This window comes from Macrobrachium nipponense, chromosome 39, assembly GCF_015104395.2.
Source record: "Macrobrachium nipponense isolate FS-2020 chromosome 39, ASM1510439v2, whole genome shotgun sequence".
NCBI classification, from domain to species: domain Eukaryota; kingdom Metazoa; phylum Arthropoda; class Malacostraca; order Decapoda; family Palaemonidae; genus Macrobrachium; species Macrobrachium nipponense.
This window is the reverse complement of record NC_061099.1, coordinates 49119703-49136526: the sequence shown is the minus strand read 5'-3', so window position 1 is coordinate 49136526 and position 16824 is coordinate 49119703. Positions and strand designations below refer to the sequence as shown.

At 36.7% G+C, this 16824-nt stretch overlaps 1 protein-coding gene across 1 annotated transcript in view; it reads right to left on the bottom strand.

The window, feature by feature from the left end:
• Positions 1 to 4145: 4145 nt before the first annotated feature.
• Positions 4146 to 16824, bottom strand: part of LOC135210328 (gastrula zinc finger protein XlCGF57.1-like) — a 75010-nt gene continuing 62331 nt past the window's right edge. The window contains exon 2 of the mRNA XM_064243214.1: positions 4146 to 7711. Within this exon, the coding sequence (XP_064099284.1) occupies positions 5468 to 7024 (1557 nt within the window). The 5' untranslated portion in view covers positions 7025 to 7711 and the 3' untranslated portion in view covers positions 4146 to 5467. The remainder of the gene's footprint in view (positions 7712 to 16824) is intronic.

Genomic DNA, 16824 nt, shown 5'->3' with positions numbered 1-16824 from the left:
AGACTGGAACAACTGGAAGAAGATTTATGTCTTCCCCCCAGTGAATCTTCTTATGAAAGTTTTAAACAAACTCAGGACGTTCAAGGGTCAAGTGGCTCTAGTAGCCCCAGACTGGCCGAAGAGCAATTGGTATCCCCTAATTCTGGAGCTGGGCCTTCGTCCTCTTCGGATCCCCAATCCCAGGCTCTCCCAGTCAGTACAAACGAAGACTGTGTTCGCTTCCTCAGGGATTCTCAAAACCCTAACTTTATGGATTTCATGAAGTTTGCGGCAAAAAGAGATGCGAATATTGACCCTCAGAATATTCTCTTCCTGGAATCCGATAAAAGGGATTCAACTTTGAGACAGTATGATGCTGCTGTCAAAAAGTTAGCAATCTTCCTGAGAGAATCTGATATTAGAATCATGACAGTTAATTCAGCTATATCCTTTTTCAGATCCTTATTTGAAAAAGGTTTAGCAGCTAGCACGATTACGACAAACAAGTCAGCCTTGAAAAAGATATTTCAATTTGGGTTCAACATAGATTTGACGGATTCCTACTTCTCGTCTATTCCTAAGGCATGTGCTAGACTTAGACCTTCTGTAAGGCCTACGTCAGTTTCATGGTTCTTAAACGATGTTCTAAAACTGGCTTCAGAAACCGATAATGACACATGCTCGTTTATAATGCTCTTGAGGAAAACACTGTTTTTATTAAGCTTAGCTTCAGGAGCAAGAATTTCAGAACTGTCGGCTTTGTCCAGAGATCCGGATCATATTCAATTCCTTCCCACAGGGGAGGTACTACTTTCTCCGGAACGTAGCTTTTTAGCAAAGAATGAAGACCCTTTGGTGAGGTGGGAACCTTGGAAGGTACTACCCCTTCCACAAGACGTATCTCTTTGCCCAGTTACAACTTTACGAGCCTTTCTGTCCAGGACCTCCTCATCCTCATCGGGTCCCCTCTTTAAGAGGGAAAAAGGTGGAACTTTATCCATTAAAGGCATCAGGCAACAAATCCTGTACTTTATTAAGCAAGCCAATCCTGACTCTTTCCCGAAAGTACATGATGTCAGGGCAGTAGCCACCCTCAATTAATTATTTCCAACACATGAACTTCGATGAGTTGAAAAAGTATACCGGATGGAAATCGCCGACAGTGTGTTCAAACGCCATTACCTTAAGTCCTTGGAAGCTCTGAAATTTTCAGCAGTAGCAGCGGGAAACATAGTTTCCCCTGATTCTAGTTAAATTGTAGTAGAAGATTCAGTCCTCCTTTCTACTGCTTCACCCAACAGTTCGTCTATTCCTACCGTGTTCATTTACATTCACCTGGTGTCTTAGCTGCTTTTATGATGATGTAGTGTGTGCCCCCTATTTTTTGACTAGGGACACTCACAGATGATTATGGATTTTGATCTCATGGATGTTACCCCCTTATTTTTATGCTAGGGGATACATATTCATTTATAATGGTTATTTGGGTTTTGTATATTAAGTCATATGCATTCCTTATATATTATCCTTGTTGTTTAATTGGTTCATTTGATTATTTTAATTGCTATTATGTTTTGATACATGCCTTTACACAGATACCATTTTGTTACATGTAAGCCAATTTACCTCTGTACATATGTAATTACCTTATGATAAGAAAAACATGTTAGAATTAAGGGTAATTTAAGCATATTTCTATTTTGTATCACTGTGTATTTGTATCTTTTTAGCAATTATTCTTTTTTATATTACTTTATTTTTTATTTGAGACCTATTCTGATTTATTTTATTACTTTTGTTTACAATCTTGTGCTATTTCTCTGGTACGATTTCGCGCAGCGACACGAGCTGAGCCCAGAAAAGGGATTTTGACGTAAGGAAAAATCTATTTCTGGGCGATTGGCTCGTGTCGCCAGCGAAATCCCACCCTACCCATCCCTTCGCCCAAGATTGTCTGCTAACTTCAGGATGGCCACCAGAGGCGCAGCAGTCGGCAGCATGGGATGGAGTAGTAGTAGTACGAGCTGCTCACTCTGTGGGTCGGCTCTCCTCATGGAGGGTTTTTGTTGTGGGAGATTTCTATTGGTATTTGGCTCGTGGTAGTGGTCTCACTCGCCTAGTGTTCATACCGACACCCTCTTGGAGGGTGAGCGAGTCAGTTATACTGACCTTTTTCTTTATTTTATTTATTCTCTGGTATGTGTTAGTACATTTACCCTAGAAATAATAGATTAAAGGATATTTCGCTGGCGACACGAGCCAATCGCCCAGAAATAGATTTTTCCTTACGTCAAAATCCCTTTTTCAGCAATGTTTCCTTGTTTGTTCTCTAGTCTATTGTCAAGCAGTGTGCTGCATTTTTCCTCTGAAACTAAAAGGCTCATTCAAATTGGATTTTATTTATGGTATCTTTGATTAAAGATAACAAATCGATTTAGAGCTTCAGTAGAATTACATATCAAAATAGACAGTCTCCTTTGTAAAGTACCGTGGATTATTTTGCCATGAATCAGTCTTCGAGTTAAATACTATTCGGTGGTAGGAGATATATTACTCCTAATTTCTTGATTGGCGAATCCTCATAGACAATGATCTCTTGACCTTCCCCTGTAGTCAATTTGCTAGATAACCATCAATTGCATAGTCTTGAACTTCATGAGTCACCATGACCCCTGGTAGACAAAAATTAATGTTACAAACAAATTATCTATATTTTGTGCATAAATTACACTTTTATGTTGGGAAAAGGATACAAAAGCCCAAAACAATGCCTATTAAACAAAGCAATTTATTCCTCATTATTTATCCAATGGTTCCCACCAAAAATAATTGACTGTTATTTGGCAACTCAAAATTTTGAGTCACTGACTGATTTTTTTAGCCACAGAAATCGAGAGATTTCCAATATCATTTTATCCTTCAACCATAATTCCCCCTGAATTTATACATACAACATTGCACTCCTATTGACATATGGGGTTGATACAAAATTCAGTATGTAGCACATCACTTGTTTGTTATTTAACATCTTTTTCTTCATTCAAAGCAACTAAAGCCAATATATCTTCTGTCTACACTTCTCTGATAGTTTTCGTCTATCATAGTCTTGCCGACAGAAAAAAAATGTGTAGCCATCAACGAAGAATCGACAACATGATAACACTTATCACAGTCATATTATTATACAAAACTATATAACTTTATCAAAACGAATTCCTATCGGCTTTCTTAAGGAACTAAGGCAAATATGTATAACATTGATAAAGCATTACATCAAATAAAACTCAGATCTCTCCCATTTATATGCCATCACTAGGCATAAGTCATGCCAACATCGGTGCACATTCAAAATCACATGGCTATGAAGTCAGTTATAAGTGTGGGGTGATTTTAACAGGTTGCTTAGGAGGCAAATTTGTTTGAGCTAGCCATATGTCACGTGGATCAACGTATAATCCTGTAGGTCCCTTTGGGCTGTAAAATGGTAAATGTTACAACTTATTTGCAACACAATTTTACAAGTTGATCAATGTCTTTTCTGTTTTATTCGTGAATTAGGTATAATACAGGAATTATCATTATTATATGGAATTATCCATATCATCTGAATTCAGTAGTATATAACAAACCTCCTGCAAACTTGCTCCTCACTGAAATTAATCATAGAAACAGACAATATTTCTGGTAAATATTCTGTGGGCTCAATCTGCCTAGAATTAGGACAAAGTAGTAATGCATCGAGTCAATGACCTTGGCAAACTTCATCCAAACCCGTCTGTGGGAGGAATTCGACAACGTATGGCTTAAGACAGAATAATATTTTTACTTTGCTTGTTTATTTAGACCTAGTATAAAAGAACTTACTCTTTTACATTTTTGTAGCTCATTTCTTTGTAAATATATCCACATTATCAAGAGGCCATTATACACCACAATTTATGTAAATAAAGAATGCACATGAAGAAACAAGGCATATAAATTGCCCCAGCCAATCATGACTGTTGTTATAACAAGATGCATTCACGTTGGAACAGGTAAACAAAGACCTGCAGTGTTACCATAACATTCCTATGCAATAGGAACTAATGGGTGAAGGTAGCTGTATCGAAATTCTTGGAGGGAACTGCACTTTTCTCATTGTGTACATAAGGCTATTGAAGACTCCCTTTCAATTCTTTAAAAACAGGATTTATTTAAGAAACATATTATAATTGATGGCAGCTTTTTGGTAAAAATATTGTTAGAAACAATATGAAAATATTAAGACAAATTGACAGTGCTTTCCTGACATTCTGCCATATCTGCATTTACCTTAAAGTGATGGTGAGCAAGAAACAATTATAGTTTTGGATCAATAAACATGGATTAGCCCCTTCCATTAAAGGACCTCTAGGTCAACACAAGAAACAGTGGAATGTCTCCCAAGAATGATGCATCAGCCCTCAAACAAAGGAAGTTACATATAATTTCCACAAATACTCCTCCAAGGAAATAGCCCAAGAAGGAGCTTCAGCTCATCACGCACGGGCTACAAAACACACAGTAGAAGCAAAAGGATTTAGTGAGAGAACCATCTACCAAATTGGCAAAGAATTAAAGGAACCACAGACATTCTAATTTCCAAGAACATGAAGGAAAAAAATGCAACAAAACCTGTTACTACTTTCAACAATTTCACAAGTTTTACAATAAAATTTATAATAGGATATGCACAGGTATAAAATGATCAATAAATTATAAATCAATGAGCCCTTTAATTCCTATAGGTAGACCAATGTAACTTCAAAAAATTAAATATAACAGAAAATAATGAAAATTAATAAATACTATACTTACATTTAAAAATAAATCTGCAAAAGAGAGAGAGAGAGAGAGAGAGAGAGAGAGAGAGAGAGAGAGAGAGAGAGAGAGAGAGAGAGAGAGAGAGAGAGAGAGAGAGAGAGAGAGAGAGAGAGAGAGAGAGAGAGCAATCCAAATGCAGAGATTATTCTTCAAATTACATTTGTGCAATTGCTACAAACCTCAACAGAAAGTAAGATTAATTCCAAATAATTGACATTTCACATCCATGAGGAGTTTTTATTCCATATCCACAAATTTCCAATCTCCACAAGAGCCTTGGATATATTACAGCAGATAAGTGAGGCTTTACTAAAAATGGCTACTTTCCAGTATGAATTCTCCCGAATGTTTTATGTTTCCTGGAATATACTCTCCCACATTCTTGCACAAATAGCTTCTTTCAAGTATGAATTCTTGTGTCTTGTACAAGGAAATTTAGTGGAAAAAATCTTCATATATTTCCTTGAAATAAAAAGGTTTTTCTCCAGAATGGCTTATCTATCTCTTCGCTTGTAATGGTAATGCGCCCAAAAAGGCTTCACAATTCCTTGCACATTTATGGCTTCACTCCAGTGTGGAATCTTCCATGATCTGTAAGAATATGTTTCCTGGAAAATGCTTTCCCACAGTCTGTACACATGAATGGCTAAACTCCAGTATGAATTCTCATATGATCAGTAAGCCGTGGTTTCTTGGAAAATGCTTTCCCACATTCCGTGCACACGAATGGCTTCTCTCCAGTATGAGTTCTAATATGAACTATAAGATCTGTTTTCCTGGAAAATACTTTCCCACATTCCGTACATACAAATGGCATCTCTCCATTATGCATTCTCATATGAACTTTAAGATCTGGTTTCCTGAAAAATGCTTTCCCACATTCCGTGCACAGGAATGGCTTCTCTCCAGTATGAGTTCTAATATGAACTGTAAGATCTGGTTTCCTAGCAAATGCTTTCCCACATTCCGTGCATACGAATGGCTTCTCTCCATTATGCATTCTCATATGAACTTTAAGATCTGGTTTCCTGAAAAATGCTTTCCCACACTCCGTGCATACGAATGGCCTCTCTCCAGTGTGAATCTTCATGTGACGTGTAAGATCTGGTTTTTTGGAAAATGCTCTCCCACATTCCTGGCATATGAATGGTTTTTCTCCAGTATGGATTTTCATATGAACTGTAAGATTTGATTTCCTAGAAAATTCTTTCCCACATTCCTTGCACATGAATGGTTGTTCTCCAGTATGAAGTCTCATATGAACTGTAAGACTTTGATTCCAGGAAAATGCTTCCCCACATTCCTTGCATACAAATGGCTTTTCTCCAGTATGAATTCTCAGATGATCTATGTGATTTTGTTTATTGGAAAATGCTTTCCCACATTCCTTACACGTGAACGGCTTCTCTCCAGTATGACGTCTCATATGAACTGTAAGACTTAGTTTCCAGGAAAATGCTTTCCCACATTCCTTACACGTGAATGGCTTTTCACCAGTATGAATTCTCATATGACATGTAAGATCTTGTTTCCCCAAATATGCTTTCCCACATTCCTTGCACACAAATGGCTTCTCTCCACTGTGACTTCTCATATGACGTGTAAGAGCCGGTTTCTGGGAAAATGCTTTCCCACATTCCTTGCATGCGTACGGCTTTTCTCCAGTGTGAATTCTCATATGAACTGAAAGATTTGATTTCCTGGAAAAAGATTCCCCACATTCTTTGCAAACGAATGGCTTTTCTCCAGTATGAATTCTCATATGATCTGTAAAATGCTGTTTCATGGAGAATGTTTTCCCACATTCATTGCATAGGAACGTTTTCTCTTTGGTAGGACTCGTGATATTTCTTGTAAGATTAACTTTCTTCTTAGATGCTTTCTCACAGTCAGTGGACCCGAGAGGTTTCTCTCCATTATGACTATTCCTTCTTTCTTGTTCTACTTCATTTTCCAAAGTTAGTGGATCTTTTTCATTCACTACTGAATTCCTTTCATATGAATATTCACCATCTTCATTAGAGTCACAGAAAACCTCTAGCTCTGCTTTGACGACCATCAGTGGATCTAGAGACGATACGTTATCATTACTCGTTTCACTAAAAGCAGCCATGTTGCTGTTTTCCTGATTCATGGAAGGGTGTGATGACGCATCTTCCATTTCACTTTTCAAAGGAAATTCTAAAGAATGGTCTGGATTCATTTTAGCCTTTTGTCTTTCAATGTTCACAACATCTTTTCTCCAGTATACTACAGGTTGAAATCCAAGCTCTGCACTGCTTACCCTAGGACCTTGTGCATGCTACTTGCTTTGCAAAGCACCAGCATCCACTTTCAGCCCATGTGCCACATTGTCACACTTTCCAGTAGTATTAGATTTTTGTTATTTCTTTATGAGCAGCATTATTAAAGATTCTGCTTGTGAATTTTATAGAGGTTGTAATACCAAAACTTCCCTGTATCACTGCTTTAAACACTTCTTCATTCAAACAGAGCCACTTTAAAATATACCAACCTTATATTTTCAGTGAATACATAATGACATACAAGAATGATGCATAACCTTGTTCTGTAATGACAATACGTACAACTGACGACTCTTGCCGCGAAATTGTTTACAAATGATTATCCAATAAATCTGTTAAAAATGAAGTACAATAACTTGAAGGACTACAACCAGATTTCATTGCTGATGTATAAATCTAATATTCAGAACAGATTATGTACTGTTGTCATTTTCAAAGTAGGAGTACAATAATTCACCTTTGTCTCTTGCACTTTAAGAGCTGCTATTGGTAATGTTACATGCAGTACAATTAAACACATGTGCATTTCCAAAATCTTGATGCTCAAAACTGACGAAGGAAGAAAGGTTCTTCTGGATGAGAATCTGAAATTAAAGAATGCAAAACAGAGTTAGGAAACATAAAGCCAGAACGGAGGCAAAATAATAAATGTAATTTAATTTGGGTTCCTATAAAGGTCTCAGGCCAATTAAAAAGGTGTGCATTTGACAGAATCCAAATATTAATACAATCTACCCAAAATCATTCCTGAGGCAACAGTGCAACAGTAAATTAACAGTTAATATTGACTCCCACTCCCTCACAGCTGTAAACCTTGTTAGCTTAATGTTACAGTATTCCTTAAGAACAGATCCTTATTAATAAGAAATCAAAGGCCAAGAAAAGAGAATTTTATGGGGTAACAGGAGGAAGAGTATACAGTGAATTGAATGGTGATTTCAAGAAAGATGAGTTTTCAAATTAGTTTCACTGATTGTTACTGCAGATATAAAAGGCACTCCCCGGTTATCGGCAGCCTCTGTTATCTGCGATCCACTTTTATGGTGCTTCTCTAGTACCGAAAACGCGCTGATTTCCGGTTGACGACACTGATAATAGAGTATTGGCGCCAATACATACCTGAGAGAGGCATCATTAACTGGTTATCAGTGCCAAAATCCAGTTATCAGCATCTAAATTGGGTTATTTGCACTATAAAGTGCCATAAATCACCAATTTTAGCTTATCACCGAAGCCGTCTGAACAGAACCCCTCACCCAAAGAAAAAAAAAAAAAAAAAAAAAAACTGGGAACTGCCTGTACAGACCAGCAACACTGATGACAGTCTTGGAAGGCATGTGCAACATTTCCCTAAATATGACCAATTTTCTTCAGAGTCATAAGAACCAGAGCTTTTCATGAAGGAGCACCTTTCACTGCTAGTTGGAAATGGGATAACGCAGGGTGTTTGAGATGGGAGATATGATATGATTAAGTTTTAGGTTTGTATACCTATGAAAATTTCATAATACAGTATTTCCTTGATTACTGTATCTGCATATGCACACTTTGCAACTTGGCAGTATCCACATTTAACTCCAACCCACCAAAATCTACATGAATGTAGTATACAGTAATACCCCGAACTTATGTGATTCGAGTTGTGCAAATTCACAATACGTAGCGTGAACATTTGCAAATCCTCCAGAAACACTGCAAAACACTGAGAAAGTGTTTATGTTTAATTTATAATTTAAATTTTCAAGTTTTAAAGCCTTCTGTATAGAAGCTTTATTAAAAATGTATTTTTTTTGTACATGCATAAATATGATACAAAGGTAATTACAGCACCTACAGTTAGAGCATATGTGTACTTTTACAAGATGCAATACCCATTCACAAAGTTACTGCACTTTTCAAAGATGACATCCTTTCAGAAACTTTTTTTAATTTCTGAAGTATACTAATTTAAGTTTTCATGCTTTTAAGTGTAAAATCAGTATGGAGATTCTGTCTACGCCATTTATATTTTTGAAAATATATACAAAGGCATTAAATAATTCAGTGTTTGTCACTATATAAAACCTTCATGATCAACCAGTAAAACATATCAGAAACATAACAGAGTTGTCATTCTGTGAAAATTACTATGAAAATTACTATCTTAACCTCAGAGAAAAGTACTGGTACAATCTGTATGTAACTGTGTTATGTAATTACAGCACATACAGTTAATGTACTTTCAGAAGATGTGATCCCATTCACACTTTTTAAAGATGATACCCCTCCAGAGTTTTACCTCACATGACCCTACATATTTCTCTCTCTCTCACAGTTAGCCCTCAGAGTAGTTCATGATTTTAAATTGATTGAATTTTACATTCAGCCTCTGCAAACATTACGTATGTACATACATGTTTTCTTTATTTCATTGAATTGTATACCTACCTTCGTTATGACAGACTTATAAAGTTTACCTAGTGATGCAAAGAAAATTTCTTTCACTCTGAAGGAAAAAGAAAATGGCATCCCATAAATTAGGCGTAACGTTAGTATACGTATGGAAAGGGATACGTACGTACGTAGTTGTTACTGTAACTATATTTACGCCAACCAGTTATTTCTTTTTTAAGGGTAATGTATTAAACTAAATTTTAAATCCAATTATAGTAACTTTAATTTCATTGAAAAGTTAGCTTAATACTTAGGGACCATGATCAGGGTCATATTCATTGTTCAAACACTAGAAGTAAGCATTTTTAGAGACCGTGCCAAACTTACGTGAAACTTTCCCTTATGCAAGGGGGTCCGAAACCTAACCACGCATAAGTTCGGGGTATTACTGTACATAACTAAAAATGAATACAGTAAAAAGCCTTTTGGTTCTCAATGCTGCATGGGTGAAAAACTATGTTTTAAAATAATTTTTATTTTTCCTAACGCACTAACTTGAAGGTCTTTACATATGGATATACTTGCAGCATGAGCTTGGAAAATGGTCGTTTAACTTTAAACAAGGTGGTTAGCTAACGACTGTAAGGTGGGAGTCCTGCCCATATCTGCCATTATACATTCACTTCACCTTTCGGCCAAGGCAGCAGATAAGAGGTGGCTTGAGGTGGACCATTCATGTAAATACCTTCTGGTTTGTATGTTAGGAAAAATACAAATTACTTTAAAAATTTGCAGTTTGTTCCTACATATGGAGACTAACTTCCGGGTGGAAGGATTGAGTAAATCTCTGAACTTACTGGTAGTTCTACTTATCTGGGCCTTCTCCCTGGTTATGTAAAGCAGGAGGAGGAGTGCCATGCCTCTGACCTGTGGAGCATATGTGATGTTCAACTGCAAGTCTTCTGGGCCTTTCAAATTAATGGGTATTATAGCGCCACCGATTTGAAAAGGGCTTGGATGAACCCATAGTGTCGGAGGCAATAAAAGGATAATAAAACCAAAAAGTTTAGTTTTATTGTCAGACAACCCTTGCTAGAGAAAGGGGAAGGACTTGCATCTATTAATCTACATACTTAATAGATTATAGACAGGAACAGTACTCAAGTTATGTAGCACACCTACATTGCAAGCCTGTCCAGCATGTGGGGATTCACTAACCGTCCCGCTGCCCTATGGGTGAGGAAGTGTATAAAAAGAGAACGGGAGGAGGTCACTCACTCACTCACTCTCTTTGAAACCAAAGACCTGAGACGAGATGCTACCTGTTCTTCTAGGGAAGCTGGGTGAGCTACACAACTTCTTGAGTAGCCACCACAAGACCCAAGGAAAGTGTGTCTTTGGACCCATGGGCAATGTCCTGAAGGTAGGTTTTCTGTGACCACACTAATTAAGTGGTTCTGCTGAAAGCCAGTAGATTGTTCAGAGCCTTTGAAATTTGGGACAATAAAGGAAAAGGTATTTTCTTGGTCCTCCATTGTTCTAGTCTTGTAGGGATGCATCGCTTGCCATTGCTTGAATGTCCAGGTTCACAGACACATGCATGGAAGTTGATGGGTCTGGAATGTAGCAAACCAGTTCACTTCTGGATTGTGGAAGCATGTTAGCAGTTGCTGATCGAGAGGAGCTCAGCATGAGCCTAACCTTATAGAGAATACATTGCAGTTATATTATCTAGGACCAACAAAATGAGTCCCTTTTGGAGTTTCAATTTTCTGAGATGAAAAGACAGCCACTAGCCCCAGGAAGCATGTATGAACCTCCCTCCAAGCAGCATCTTTCCCCTAATTGACAATCCTCCCAATGCTTCCCCAACCTGTCAAGGAGGTATCCGTATGAATTATCCCAGATGCGAAATGTGGAGTCAGGTCAGCCTGTTTGCCAGACCCTCATTCCAGGTCCACAGACAGTATCTTCCCAAACTCAGACGAAGCTGATCCCAAAGCCTTTTCCTGGCATGAGAGCCAGACTGTTAAACTACTACAGTCGCAATCTCAGGATTATATCTATCATGGACCCACACTGTAACAGGCCTAGACTTTGTTCCAATTGTTGTTTCAAAAAGCTGGGCTGTGCAAGGGCTCTGCTAAGTCCTTCATTACTCTGGTTTGAGTGCTTTGGGAAGAGACAGCTGGCTGCAAAAGAGTAGCCCAACTAAGTTTCCTGGCTTCAGGAAAGGTCAGCTGGACGTAAGGAAGGACTTCTTCCCTTTAAGAAACCTTTTGACTGGAGTTTGTCAACTACCACTCTCAGGTTCTGCCAGCACTCTTCTCTGGTGGCTCCCAGTATCAGCCAATCATCTAGGGAGGCCATCAGTTAAAATCCCTCATTTCTGGGCTTCCATAAAACTGGTACAGTATACTATATAAAAGTTTATGCAACAATATGTTTCTTCAAATCTGACAGATCAAGAATCACCCTTCAAAAGGGATCTGGATTAAAAAAAAAAAACTAAGTGAGAAGATTGTCCAACCCCCTCTCCCCCCAGAGGAGGACTTCCACTGCATGTTATGCTGTAGAAGACAACCCCAATTATGCAAGTCCTATGGGGCTCCACCTCTTCCTTTCCTTGCGCAGTCCAGGAGTTTGTTTTTCTTTCTCCTGGTAGGAGTGTCTTGTTTGCTTTGAAAGGGGTGCTGATGCCATTGACATTCTTCTTCAGTTGTTGGGAGGGGTCCTTTGGTAGCTACTGCAGCCTTGTATGGCTCCGATTCACATCAAGCTAACTTAGGCTAAGGAAGAAGAAATTCTCAAGGGTCAAGTTTCCTAGATTCCCATTTTTCAAGACGAGAAAATATTGTGGAATTCTGTTGTTGGGATCATTCAAGGAGTGGTGCAATAATACACTTTTCATAAAGTCCCAACAGACAGGTGAAGAAAGCAATAATGCAGCAGCACCACTGCCTGGCAGTATAATAGAAGGTCAGCAAGTAGAATTTTTCCATCAGGGAAGCCTGCATGAATGGATTGAGCCAAGGCAGGTGTATCCTCACTGCCTAGCATTGTAGAAAGTACAGCTAGCAGAATTTTCCTATTAGGAAAGTGCATGAACTGATTGAGCTAAGGCAGTCATATAACCACTGCCTGGCAGTATATTAGTCCAAGACATATCACTACACCCCAGAACAGTGGTTCTTAACCTTTTTATCACCATGGCCCCCCCCTCTAAGAGTTGGTCCTTTCTTTCTCGCCCCTTGGATCTATGAGTAATACAGTGTTCCCCCCGTATTCGCGTTCTCCGGATTCGCGGACTCACACATTCGCGGGTTTTTCTTTGGAACCTATCTAGAAATTTTCGCGACGCGACTCGCCCATTCGCGGAATTTTCCGACGAAAATAATCACTAATTAGTGTATTTTGATGTTTATTTTCATGACTAAATACATTTTTATGATACAAAAATGATTTACTAATTTTCAAATATTAATTTTGATTAATACTGTACTAGTAAGTTTAATAAGTTTAAATATCACATAATAAAAATAATAATTCTCTCTCTCTCTCTCTACTACAAAGATGTATGTTTTTTTGTATGATAAATATATGATTTACTATTTTCAAATATTAATATTAATTTATACAGCAATAATATCAATTCATTAAAGAAAATACCATAGTGAATTAGTAAGATTTTTGCTTATAAATTTAAAAAATTATGGAAGAATGAAGGAAATCCCAGTCAGATTCTTTCTAAAAAAAAAACTCAGATATACGTATCACGTATCAAGTTAAGTGACCGGAGGGGGAAGGAGCTGATTTGTTGCTGTCATCAAGTGGGCATCAAATTTCCTCTCTCTCTCTCTCTCTCTCTTTTACTGAGATGAGAGATTTTTATGGTACATATATGCGTAATATGTTTATTAATATTTTCAAATAAATAATAATAATAATAATAATAATAATAATAATAATAATAATAACTGTAATTACAAAAATCATATGTGAAAGTATTTTACAAATACTACGATAATCTCTCTCTCTCTCTCTCTCTCTCTCTCTCTCTCTCTCTCTCTCTCTTAACGCGATGTATGTTTTTGGATGATGATTTACTAATTTTCAATATCAATATTAATGTAAACAGCAATAATATAAATTCATTAAAGAAAATACTAAAGTGAATTAGCAAGATTCTAGTTTATAAATAAAAAGAATTATGTAACCCCGTGTCTTGTTGCGTAGCCAGCATGTTGGCTGGGTTCCAACTGTCAAATCCAGTGTTGCCATCTATGGATCATTGAGATTCTCTCTCTCTTTCTCTTTTGCTGATATATATGAGATAATTTCTATGGTACATGTGTATGTTTATTAATATTTTCGCATAATAATAATAATAATAATAATATAACTAATCTCAAAATTCACGTGTGATAGTATTTTAAAGAAGTACAATAATCTATCCATTTCACTCTTTTAAATAAGGACAACCCTCTCTCTCTCTCTCTCTCTCTCTCTCTCTCTCTCTCTCTCTCTCTCTCTCTCCACACGAGATACTAGCATGCGCTAGTGGTAACTCTCGCCCTCTGTTTGGGCTGGAAGTGTATGTATAAGTATATATCTTTAAGGACATTACTACATTTTATGGTAAAATAATAATATACTGTACTAGTTTACAAATAATATTACGTTTAATGAGATTCAAACAGTAACAATAACATTCCTCTCTCTCTCTCTTCTCTCTCTCGTCTCCCCTCTTCTCTCTCTCGATCTCTCTCTCTCTCTCTCTCTCCTCTCTTCTCTCTCTTCTCTCTCTCTCTCCTATTGGCTGTTTATTCTAATGGTAAAATGTTTAAGATTACTTTAAAATGATATTAATAATACCAATTCAATGGTATATTTGATGTAGGAAAATACTTTAACCCTTAAACGCCGAAGCGGTAAAAAAAAAAAATGTCTCCCGTGTGCCGGAGACGTTTCAGAGTGACCGCGGGAGCGGAAAAAATATTTTTTTCAAAAAATCATAGCACGCTTAGTTTTGAAGATTAAGAGTTCATTTTTGGCTATTTTTTTTGTCATTGCCTGAAGTTTAGTATGCAACCATCAGAAATGAAAAAAATTATCATTATCATATATAAATAATGCGATATATGATAGCGCAAAAACGAAATTTCATATATAATTGTATTCAAATCGCGCTGTGCGCAAAACGGTTGAAGGTAACAAGTTACTTTTTTTTTCGTTGTGATGTACACAAAATTGCAATAATTTTGGTATATAACAATTTGTAAAACGATAAAAGCAACACAAAGAAAATATTATCACAAAATAATGCATGAATTCGTAACGCGCAGACGTAAACACATTTTTTTCAAAATTCACCATAAATCAAATATTGTCCTAGAGACTTCCAATTTCTTTCAAATGAAGACAAATAATTGAATATTACTATACTGTAAGAATATTAGCTTACAAATGCAGTTTTCGACCATATCTGACGAGTTAAAGTTGACCGAATGTCGAATTTTTTTTATATATATTTTTTTTATACGCAATTATTTCGGAAATAAGAAAAGCTACAACTTTTCAAATATTTTTTGTTTTATTTACATGAAATTGCGCACATTTTCATATATAAAACTCTATGAAATGCCTAATATGAAACGGAGCAAATATTCCGAGAATGGGACTTACGGATTTCGGAGATTTGTGGCGGAGAATCCGCGCGCGGAGGGAAGGAAAGTTTTTTTTTTTTTTAATTCACCATAAATTTAAATATTGTGCTAGAGACTTCGAATTTGTTTCACGATGAAGATAAATGACTGAATATTACTAGACTGTAAGAGTTTTATCTTACAATTGCGTTTTTCGACCATTTCGGTAGAGTCAAATTTGACCGAACGTGGTTTTTTTTCTATTTATCGTGGTTTATATGCAAATATTTCGAAAATGAGAAAAGCTACAACCTTCAACTATTTTTTGTGTATTATACATGAAATGCGCACATTTTCATATATAAAACGTTATGTAACGGCTAATTTAAAATGGTGCAAACATTACCACAATCGCACGATGATTTTTTCGGAAGAGTTACCGCGCGGACGTAAAGAAAATGTTATTTTTTTCATAAATTCAACCATAAATCAAAATATTTGCTAGAGACTTTCCAATTTGTTGTAAAATGAAGGTAAATGCTTGAATATTACTAGAATATAAGCGTTTTAGCTTACAATTGCGTTTTTCGACCATTTCGGTAGAGTCAAAATTGACCGAAGGTTGAAAATTTGTCACTTATCATTTTTTATATGAAAATATTTCAAAATTGATAAAAGCTACAACCATGGGTTGTTTTTAGTTGTATTGTGCATGAAATTGCGCACATTTTCATATATAAAACTTTATGTAACGGCTAATTTAAAATGGTGCAAACATTACCACAATCGCATGTATGATTATTTTCGGAAGAGTTACCGCGCGGCCGTAAGGAAAAAGTTTTTTCATAAATTCACCATAAATCAAAATATTGTGCTAGAGACTTCCAATTAGTTGCAAAATTAAGTTAAATGATTGAATATTACTAAAATATAAGAGTTTTAGCTTACAATTGCGTTTTTCGACCATTTCGGTAGAGTCAAAGTTGACCGAAGGTTGAAATTTTGGCACTTATCGTTATTTATATGAAAATATCTCAAAACTGATAAAAGCTACAATCATGAGTATTTTTAGGTTGTATTCTACATAAAAATGCGCACATTTTCATATATAATAGTCCATGTAACGGCTAATTTAAAATGGTAAAAAAATGATGTCAAAGTGACGAAATAATTTCCGAGATGTGTCACAGATACTTTTTAGTGCGGCAAGAAAGAAATTCGCGCTTGCGCGCCTGCGTAACGATTGTAAACAAAACAACACCTTGATCCGTGAACTCCCAGCATCCCCCAAGGCGCGTGATTCAAGAGTTTTTGGCTGGTAGGCCTAAAAGTATTTTTCCGCGCATTTTTAAAAAAACGTGTATGTCGACGTAAAATACGTCCAGTCGGCACCCGAGAGACAAAAAATGTCGACGTAAAATACGTCCAGTCGGCGTTTAAGGGTTAAGTAGACATTTGGTATTTGTGATTTCACGAGGGGGTCTGGTACGCATCCCCCGCGAATACGGGGGGGCCACTGTAGTAGCAAAGTAAATAGTGATAACAGGAACAAGTGTTTAATAAAAACAATCTAGTGTTAGCTACCTACCTAAACATATTGATGTATAGGCTGAAAACACTTCAATAAACCGAGGCCTACGTGGCCACAAATACAAGTTCACTGTATGGTGCGAGGAAAC